Source organism: Acomys russatus, chromosome X, assembly GCF_903995435.1.
Source record: "Acomys russatus chromosome X, mAcoRus1.1, whole genome shotgun sequence".
NCBI lineage: Eukaryota > Metazoa > Chordata > Mammalia > Rodentia > Muridae > Acomys > Acomys russatus.
The window spans coordinates 78784510-78795299 of NC_067169.1; the positions used below are offsets into that span (position 1 = coordinate 78784510).

The 10790-nt window shown below is 40.3% G+C and overlaps 1 protein-coding gene across 3 annotated transcripts; it reads right to left on the reverse strand.

Moving 5' to 3' along the window:
• Positions 1–1373: 1373 nt before the first annotated feature.
• Positions 1374–10133, reverse strand: Morf4l2 (mortality factor 4 like 2). 3 transcript variants are annotated; one of them, XM_051141616.1, is made up of 4 exons: positions 9945–10129; positions 8540–8629; positions 3805–3904; positions 1374–2700 (listed from the first exon to the last, which is right to left on the reverse strand). In XM_051141616.1, the coding sequence occupies exon 4, from the start codon at positions 2674–2676 to the stop codon at positions 1810–1812; it is 867 nt and encodes a 288-aa protein (XP_050997573.1). In that variant the 5' UTR covers positions 2677–2700; positions 3805–3904; positions 8540–8629; positions 9945–10129; the 3' UTR covers positions 1374–1809. The 3 variants fall into 3 exon arrangements, with proteins under 3 accessions (XP_050997573.1, XP_050997574.1, XP_050997576.1); XM_051141617.1 differs by having other exon boundaries at positions 3805–3924; XM_051141619.1 differs by lacking the exon at positions 3805–3904 and having other exon boundaries at positions 9945–10133.
• Positions 10134–10790: the final 657 nt, after the last annotated feature.

Genomic DNA, 10790 nt, shown 5'->3' on the forward strand with positions numbered 1-10790 from the left:
CACACCTTTGCCTCACTCTCCATCACCTCCTTTGCCTAAAGGTACGAAATCCCATGGGATAAGCTGAATTGTAAGCCACCCTCCCTTCACATGGCTGTACCAACTCCAGATGTGGTTTTATTTGATAATAGGGTCTTTACAGAAGTGTCACCATAGCAGGCCCTAATCCAATGATTGGGTGGGTTCTTGTAAGAAATTTGGAAATACACAGACATAAGGAGATGGTCATGGACAATCTTAAAGGAGGCTTCAGAAAAGCCAGCTGTCAGCACCATGGTTCTTTATGCTGCAGAACTGTAGCACCAGCTATTGTATTTTGTTATACCTGTACAAACCAAATATATCCCATGACTGCTTCTCTGGCAATAACTTCTGAAAAACACTCAAAGACCGATCCTGTAGGATTTGGTTCTCACTCACTTCCTATTTGCCCATAATCACATGTTCCTAAATTTTAACAAACACCACAGAATACTTGTTACTAGAAACATAACGCCCCCCATCCCCCGCGGGAGGGTATGGCTGGGAAATTTCCATGTTAAGATTTAGAAAAAAAAAAGATTCAGAAAAATCTGCACGTATTCCTCCTGATAGAAATAAGACATAGGGTATGTATGCTTCCTATGGTGAGAAGAATTAAAGCTTTGAGCCTAGGGCCTGGACATAGTTCTCAAAAGAATAAAAATAAGGGGCAGGTAAGAGTACTTATCCTGGTATACATGCCAAAATAACAGGTGCAAAGCGTGTCAGGGACAAACCTGGCTGCTATTAAGTGTCACCAGTAAGCACTCTACCCAGAGAAACCACACTAAAAAGGGGAAATGACTTGACAGGGCATATTCTAATCTGCTTCAGCAAGATTCTTTAAAGGAAGATTTTCACTTTTCATTATGTGTATGTGAGGAGCATGTCCATGCAAGTACCTGAGATGGCCAGAGGGCATCAGATCCCCTGGAGGTGGAGTTACAGGTGGTTGTGAGCTGCAGGGAAAGAACCTCAGGTCCTCTGAAAGAGCAGAACAGGCTGAGCCAACTCTCCAGTCTAAGAAATTTCTCCTTTGAGAGCCAGGTTTCTTTTGTGCCACCTAAATCTCTCATGACCCTGCATCTGTCAGCCTCAGTAACATAAGAGGTATACCACAAAATGTTTTGCTTTGAAATTTAGAAACAAGTTTTATTTAAGATCTGAAATACAATTCCTAAAATATCAACTTTTCAGAAAACTGTGGCTACACAATAATGCATTGCCTCTATCATGTTAGAACGTGCATTAGACTCAAATACAAAACCCAAGAAACAAACCACCATCCTTCAACAATTTGAGCAAAGATAGAATGAATGCCTAAGGAACAACAACGATGGATTTGCAGAGGATGGGCTGTTTACGTCAAGCACCATAAAAAAAAAAAAGCACAAATGCATGGGTTTGGGTTTTCAGGTATATACATTTAAGTTGAACCTTTGGCACTAGGAACCAGGGCATCTCATCACGTAGCATTAACACATATTAGAAAACCGTGTAGTGTCAAAGGGATAGAACCACCAGCATTCAAGCAATGTTGTCAACTAGGCAATAAAATGTTCTACTGAATTTCTTCTTTGTCTAATTACTGCATACACTGGTAGCAACTTCGAAATGAGGAAAGGAGCCAGGTACTCCTTTTATTTTCTGCTTACAACAGAACAGGAAACAAACTTAAACATAAGCCCTGTTTTACATTGACAGTTTTAAAGAACATCAATTATACAATGAAAGAACTTAACAGAAGTGTTTACAGATACCAGACAATAGCAAGTGGTCAGTAGACCTTCACAGGGCTTTGCGATGATACTCAGCAGAAGCCACTTTGTAATCACTGGCAGTAAACAGAGAGGCAGAATTCTTTGCCAGATACTTAAGGAAATCATGCAAATAGCCCAGCAATAATGCAAGGCTTTTCTCATCAAGGGGCGTATAGGCCAACATTGCCCCAATTCTCACAAATAATCTCAGTAGGTGTGGTGCCCCATAGATCTGCGACATTGGCGCATCAGGGTGAGCCAGCAGGATCTCGGCATACTGGGGCCTCTCAAACTTGTAGAGCAGCTGAGTGCCCAGCATCACATTGAAATACTCTTTCATCCCTCCCACAACTTCATTAACTGCATACTCCTTATTATCAACATTCCCCTGCGACTTCTTGCAATTGGCATACTCCTCAAGACTAGCATCCACATTCTTTTTAGCAGGGAGTTGGAACAGCTGCTTCTGCCTAGTTACCAAGTCCCAGTCCTCAACCAGCCATGGCTTTAATTCTTCAGGAATCTTCACTTTCACTTCCATTCTATTCTTGAACGCCTCCTCGCTCTCCACAGTGGGGTCAGCCCGTGCCCTTTTCTTCCGAGGGGGCTGAGGCACTTCACTGGTACTGCCACCATCTCCATTGCCAGGAGCCTTCTGCTTGTTCTTCCTTGTCTTCCGCACGGAGCCAGAAGGGGGGTTCTCAGCAGAGCGACCCCCCCATCTTCCTGGGAGGGCTGGTTCAAGATTCTTTGGCTGTGAGCCAGCTGACTTCTTTCCTGAGGCAGCTCCCCTCATCTTACTTCTCTGCATGTTGCTTCGAGTCGGTTTCTTAAAGTTGTCTTCTTCAGCAGGTTGCTGTCCACGAGTTTGAGAAGCCTGCTTTCTGGAACTCATTCAACCCTGTTTTTATTCCAACCACTGTAATACATAAAGTATTTTATTTGGTTGTTTACTATGGTGACTTTAAGGCCCATCAGAGCACAACACATGCTAAAGTCTGTTGGAATACAGATCCCAGGTCCTATTTCTGGACCATTTGGAAGTTCATTTCTAGCTTCTCCTATCCCAAATCCTTACTCCCACCCACAACTCATCACACACACACTCACATCTTAAGTTTCTTGATGCTATTTAGAAGACAGGCTCTTAATTTTAGAGAAAGATAGAGGGACAAAACCACAGAAGGAAGTAGAGTTGAAATTCAAGACTTTGGAACAAGAATAAGAATTTGAAAGAAATGAAGTCGGAGGTAAATGAATTAACAGTAAAGGTTTGCTTATATAAGTCTAGGTAGGCCTTCACTAGTGTAATAGCAACAAAGAGAAACTGAACTCTTGTGCAACACACACAGAGGAATATACTAAGTGAAGGCTAGAATCAAACTGGGTTGTGCACCACTAAACCTGGGTAGTTAATTAATAAAGCAGATTTTTTTTTGTAGTTTGATACCACCAGAAAACAAGGTTAGTCCAATGAGAGTCACATGCACAAAACATCTTTCAATGACTGCTTGCTGGAAGAGATGAGAAACTGGGTAGTCAGTGATGACTTTCAGGCTTTGAGGAGTGACTGTATTTGTACTGTTATCAAATGAGATGGCATGTAAACAAGTAAAGTGCTTAGAGGAGAAAGATGTTCAGCTTTGAGCTTTTTATATCTGGGGTGTGCACTCAAACAGAGAACATTCAAACTCACATAAGAGGTCAGAGCAAGGAAATGGAGATGTAAGTAATTGTTATGTAGCCAGTAGCAAATACTATAAACCAGCGAACCCTTTCATTGAGGAAAGAGGCAGAATTTCATACATAGAATTCTGGGAAACCTAAGAAAGGTACTTGAGTTAGCAAGAAAGATACCACAGGTAAAATGGTTAGACTCGCATGTGAGAGTAAAAAAAGAATGTGATTTTGGAAGCTAAAGAAGCTAAGTTGCAAGAGAAACAATGTTCAGTGAAAATGCATTAAAAAAAAAGCCTCCTGCTACTCTTATGGCATGACTCAGGAAACAATCCCCTTGACTTACACAATCTTCCTTCTTTCCCTTCCAAGGATGCCTAGTAATCTCCCAGATGGAGTCTTACAGATCTCCCAGGATGGTCTGGAAAGATGAAGTGGAATACAACCTAGAAAGGAAAGTAGGTATCTGCAATGAAGATGAACTTTTATGAAAACATGTAAGAAAAAGATTACAAATGTGCCTTAAACTTATTAAGGACAATAGTAAGAGTTTTTGGTTTGCCACATGGAATTGGAAGAACTGAAACAAGACTAATGTAGACTCTTAGTCTCTTCTCATTTGATACATGACAAAGTATTCCTAGTTGTTATAGGCTGCTATAGGAATGGCATGTCACGGCTGAATAGCTGGCGCAGGATCTCACTCAAACATTTGCACATGTGAATGTGGATACAAAGATGTTTATGGAAATGGTATTTGCAATGAGGAACTACAGACATTTACATATTCTTCAGTAGGGGGAGGGTTCTATAAATTACACATGCACACTACAGAACACTCAAATGAATTAAGCAGAGGCCCATATACTGACACTGACATTTCTATAGGAAAATGCACACAACATTCAGGCCAAATCTGTATTGCCAGAGTAAATGGGATACAGGCCTGACTCCACCTCAGATTAAAGCTCTTATACAGCCAGCTCCTAATACATAACAGCTTCACTATTTACTATGCTCTTTCTATATCCATCTTTCCTAGAGTAATACCATTCCATAAAGCTTGAAATAAATGCCATAAAATGAGCATATGATATGGTCCTTCAAATTTAACTCTTTAATTTTGTGCCCCTTCCCCAAATATCCAGTTAGCATACCTAATCTTTACGCCAGATTTCCTCTCCCTCGGTTAAATATAATAAAAGTCCTACCACAGGGTTTGTGCTATACCTAACCTTGGCTCTTCGGCAGTAGTACACAGGTTGCAGATTAATACACCATTTTCCCACTCAATCTCTATAAGCTAGCTCAAGAATGAGGCAGAGAAGAATAACATTTTTATGTTTGCCCCTACTTATAAATTTAAATAGAGGTAAGCACATGTTATCAACTCTTAGATCTCACCTCAAAAAAAAATCATTTAAAGAAAATCATGTTCCCATGTTAAAGTTATGTAGAATATGTATCTTTTGGGCTATGACTAGACATTTTTTCACTCCAGGCTGATTTATTTAGTGGGTCAAGGAATAACATATCGAAGGGCTTTTATCATGGTGCTAAATTGTTTTCCCTCCAAAAACTCTAATTTAGAACCCTAATAGTAAGTTAAAAAAAAAAAATCAAACCATGCCCTCTACTAAGCAGCAGCAAATCTTCACTTTTGTGATTTGCATGCAAGCAAGTGCTCCACCACTGAGTTATATTCCCAACCCTCAACAGCTTAAAAATTTTTATTTTATCATGTGTTGATCTGTTAAGAAAAATGGGTTTCAGCTGGAGATGGTGGTCCATGCCTTTAATCTCAGCACTTAGGGAGGCAGAGGCAGGCATTTCTCTGTGAGTTTGAAACCAGCCTGGTCTACAAAGTGAAAGCCAGGGCAGCCCAGGCGCCAGAGAAAGCCTGTCTTGAAGGGAAAAAAAGGGGAGTTTCAGCTCTCCAATTTGCACTTGTGCTAACAAAAATCCACTCCCCATTTATAAATGTTTTTGTCTTTTGAGTTGGTTTTTAGTGCTTTTATCATTTTATAGGTTATCATCAAATTATCGTTGGCATACTTTCCCTTGGAGGGCTCTTATAGTGTCTGACATGAAGATTTTTAAAGTTCTCAGCCTCACCGTTGTGGACATGGCTCCAGATATTTCATTACTATAAAAATGCAGTACTTGAGACCAATGTATAGACATACTAAGAGCACCAGCTAAGTATCTCTGAAGGATATATTCCAAGAGGAATTATTCAATGAATCTGTCTACCTAAAGCTTTGGTGATATAGCCCAATTTACCTCAGAACTGTTTTAATTTGTATTCCTAGCCAAAACACGTCAAATTCATTTTTCCATCTTCAACCACACTCGATAAAGATAGATTAATATTTGGTATAAGGAACTTAACTCAGGGCCTCCCACATATCAGGTAAGCATTCTGCTACTAAGACAACTAACTACACCTTAATCATCAAGCCTCTTCTTTTGCCAATCTATGCCACTGTGAGGTAGCTTCATTTGAATATGTATGATGTATGATCTCTAACCATCTATTCATGCAATCATTGGTCAGATCTCTTTTTCTTACATGGGTATTTTTTTATTCCTTTTTCTATTAGGATGCTTCTTGTTTGACATAAATCCATAACAAAAACCAGGGTTTAAGTGTGCTTAATAGTGTCTATGGGCAGGGCGTGTTGGCGCAGGCCTTTAATCCCAGCACTTGGGAGGCAGATCACTGAGTTGAGGTCAACCTGGTCTACAAAGCGAGTCCAGGACAGCCAAGGCTAACAAAGAGAGGCTCTGTCTCGAAAAAACCAAAATAAATAAATAAATAAATAGTGTCCTATGGACTGGGTGCACTTATATATCTCAGTAGTATAAACAAACCTGGCTGGCCTTTTTTTTTTTCCCCGTAATCTTTGGCTTTCTTGTGCTCAGGCAAAATGATGCCAAGCAAAAGTTATAGAGCTAAGTCTCCCCTAAATTTATAGCACTCTTTTCTCAATGTTCATTACTGACGAATCCGTCCTTTTCTCAAGGAGAAACGCTATCTTATTCAAATATTCATGAATTTAGGTGACTTTTAAGGAGCTCTCTTCCCAAGCCAAGGCTGGCCTGGAATTTTGTTTATTAACCCTCCTGTTTTTGCTTTCTACACACTGGAACTACAGGCATGAGCCACCACACCCATTTTTGAGCCCTATCAGTGATAATCCTGCTTCTTCTTGTAGCAGTATCATAATGATTTAATTATTTGGGTTGAAAGGCATAAATGTTGCTCTAGAATAATAGTTGTCAATGGATATAAAAGGTGGCTGATATATTATTTTAGTAGTAAAATACTGGGGTAACCGTATAGTGATTTGACAAAATGTGATATATTCACAATATGGAATATCATCTTAGCTAAAGGAAATGTCACTGTGAAAGAAATAACACAAAAGAGGTTAGACAGAGATCTATGCATTGACAAAGACATCCAAAGACTATTGGTGAAATAAACAGCTAGTTGTAAAACAGTATCTACATTGACACTATAATTTACACAAAGAAAATCATTAAAAAAAAAACCTTTTATGCATATCTGTACATTTTAGAAGAAGGAAATGAGTAAAATTAGTAACTGAGTGTACTAAGAACCAGGAGCAATGAGAAAACATGTGATCCATACATATTATTCATGACTTTGTAATATGGTCACCCATGGATTTTATATTTACTTTCATTTTCTACTTCATTACCACTACACTGCATGCTTTACAGGCATACTACTCAGAGAGCCTCACAGGTCCAAGTCAAGGTTTTTTTCCTCCTTGAGGCTTTCCCCATTTCAGATCTCTTTGGCCCTTGCTTTGTCAGTTTCTATTGATCCACTCTCAGCCCTCACTCATTCTCTCAACTGCCTCTCTTCTATTAGGGAAGTGCCCTCTGCTGAAACAGCTTCTACAAAGGAGAAAAATAAATTATATAACTCTTTTAAAAATGGAGCTGTGAAGAGCCTGAGACACACCCCTTCCTTTCAGTGCTTCATGCAATCAGACTCCAAATGCAGTTTTGTGTGTGCTACAAACACATGTAGTTAACAAACTCCAATGATTTGATGGCAGAAACCTTTAGTTAACTGTCTATTTAGTTAAAAGTGAAGGGACCATATCAATCACATCATTTTTTTCCATTGCTTGGTCTCTGGCTAAAATCAAGTACACATCATCTTTCTCATTTGGATCTTGGAATATTTCTTATGTCTAAAGAAAAAAAATTTTTTTGACAAAGGGTCTCATGCGTCCCAGGCTAGACCTAAACTCCTGAAGCCCCTGCTTCCACCCCCTAAGTGCTTTGATTGCAGGCATATGCCACCACACCTGGTTTGTGCAGTGCTTGGGGATCAAACCTGAAGCTTCATGTTTGCTAGAGAAGCATTCTACCAACTGAGCTACATTTGCAACCCAACAGATTGTTTTCAGTCTGAACAAAAAGAGGAAAATTGCATAAAAATGCTTAACATGCTGGCTATGGTAGCTAAAATTATAGTTCCTGGAAATATCCTCATAAACAAATAACCTTACAACTTTTTACATTGATCAGATAAAAGAGAAGTCTTAATTTCAGAATTCAGTTCTAGTAGTTAATTGCTGTTTCTGGAAAATGAGAGAAACCAACAATATTAATTAAAAAAAGAATTCCAAAAAAATTATATTCACTATTTTACAAAACTGTGCTTAGGTGTATATATGTAAAAGGTTTCATACAAGTATTATTACAGCAAATACTTTTATGAGAACATTTTGGAACAAAGGAAGTTTCTTGCTCAGGCTTAAATCAAATCTATCAAGTCCATATTTGCTCTCTAGAAAAATAATGCAACATTTGAATCTGTGAAACAATTAAGGAGCACCAATTTTTAGTATTTCTTAATTAAGAGAGTTAAGATTCCACATGACAACATTGCTTATCTAATGTGCATCTTTCCCTTTTCAAAATTTAGGGTATTTTCTTAGATGGGAGCTTATTAATCTTTAAAATATTCCTAGACATTTAGGAAGATTATGCTATATATCTTGTCTGTAAACTGAGGCCAGAAGAAAGGCACTTACCCTGTACTCTGCAAACAGGAATGGTTCTGCAACCAGGGTCAGATCTCCTGGTCCTTATTGTATAGCAAAGTTAGCTTTTCTGACGATGACCTAGAAGGTCAAACAAAGAGATGGAAAAGGACATAAAAAGATATGAGATGGTGATTCTTTTCCATCCATCAATACAATTTTGTCTCACACAAAGGACATCAAAGCTGATAATGTACAAATTTAATTTTTTTGTGTGGCTAATATTCTCAAATGTACCTTATTGTACATTTATCAATTTTGGAAAAAATTAATTTCTATTAAGGATAATGTGAAATAAATAAAATTGTAAAAGAACAGCATTACAAACGGATGTGAATCCATCATCCAGCTCCAACAATTACTAACTGAAGGCCATCTTGTTTCATCTGTAACCCCACCCACTGCTCCCCCCCCCCACTTTCTTTAAGCTACGGAAAAAAATGACTTCAGAATTATGGAAAAATTCAAATATATACAATAAAAAAGGTGAGTATAAGAAACCCCATCTGTCTACCCCTACGCTTAAACGATTATTAATCCAGGGTTCCAATTATACCCCTCCCATCTCTCTCTACCGCTGAAATTATTCTGAGGCAAATCCTAGTCATCCACGTATTTTGAAGCCATTTTCAGACACCATTTAACCCTTAAGCATTTATATATGCATATATACATCCACAAAATAAACCAATTTGAAAACATAACCACATTGCCACCATAATCGTCTAAAAAAAAAATCTGACACCGATTTCATTGAATACTAATCCCGCATTTAAAAATTCTCAATGCGTCTTAAAGAATACTTTACAATTGGTATGCTCGAATCAGGATTCAAACAAGGCCTACTCATCGCATGTGCTTCATTCCCTCCCTCCCTCCCCTCCCTGTCTCTCCCTCCCTCCCTCTCCCTCTCTCTCTCATGTGGGAAAATTCCAACCCCCAGACCATTCCGAGGCAATTCTCGGCTAGCGAGTTATTTTATCTGTAAAGCTTAATAAATACCTAGCCCCATAATTTCTTCTAAGAAAGGCGGCGTGCAGGAAAAAAAACTGTATCGAACGAATTTGCGTAATTTAAAATTCCCTTCCGCTACACAAATATCCGTCCTTAATAACAATTGCTAATATCTTTCGGGGGACAGACTCCGCATTGAATGCCTTACACGCACTATTTTGCTGTGCACGTCTGAGACCACGGCTCTGAGACGGGTACTATTATCACCATTTTGCAAACATGGAAACCCAGACACAGAAAGGAGCTTTGCCCAAGTTGGGCGTTGGCGAGCACGACTATGAATCCCGCTTTGCCTAAATGTAAAGCCACTAGCTAATCCTGTCTAAAGACACGAAGAAAAGAGGAAATCATCGACCCTTCCTCCCCACCCCCACCCCGAAACCTGAAACGGGAATCCAGTTCTTTCCAGCAGCCGACGTGTGATCACTGCTACTCCTCCAACCGCCATAGTAAAGCCAGGTTTCTCTGGCAACTGATATCCATAGGCAGACACGTCACCCTGGGGGAGGGCTTACCCTTTCAGCGAATCACAGTCGTCTTGTCTAAGTTTTAGAATGTTCCATAACCAAATGATTGGGCCGCCGTCCCCACGTCAGCAGTGACACTGCGCCGCAGTAAAGGCGGGTGCTAGGAACCTGCTTCTTCATGGTTAGGGCCGAAATCAAGCCAATCACCGTCCTTCTTCATTGCGGGTTCCCGCCAATGACGATCGCTCTTTTAGGTTCTTAGCCCGCCCTCCAAATGCGCCACAGCCGTTGGGTCAGAAGTCTATAGGGCAGTGTGTTCACGTGGCCTATTTTCACGACCCAGAGTTCCCCTGACCGTGAGTTTTTTTTCTTTTTACCCCCACCCTTCCCTCGCTCTCTCTTTTTCTCCTGCCGGGAGGCATTATGGGTTTGTGGGTCCGGTCCCCTCCTCCGCCCCCGCCCCACTGGGAAAGGAAGTGTCTACGTGGCTTGCGGAAATAGGATAGGCGGAAATGAGCTAAGGTTCCCGCGAGTGGGAAGAGCGAGGTCAAGCCTTGGGCCACGCCCCCGAGCCTGTTGCGCAACTCTCGGGAACAGGAGAGAAAAAAAGGAATAATGAAGGTTTTCATGTGTGTGCGTGTGAGGGTGGTGAGTGCCACGGGAGGGTGCCATGAGAACCAGTGTGTATTTGCGCGGACACGCTCGCGTGGCTGTGGAGTGTGGGTGTGGGCGCGCATCAGCCCTCGTGGCGCCAGAGGTGA

Bases quoted from the DNA above. Each gene is read 5' to 3' on its own strand.
- Morf4l2 (XM_051141619.1), bottom strand. From the start codon at position 2,676: ATGAGTTCCAGAAAGCAGGCTTCTCAAACTCGTGGACAGCAACCTGCT.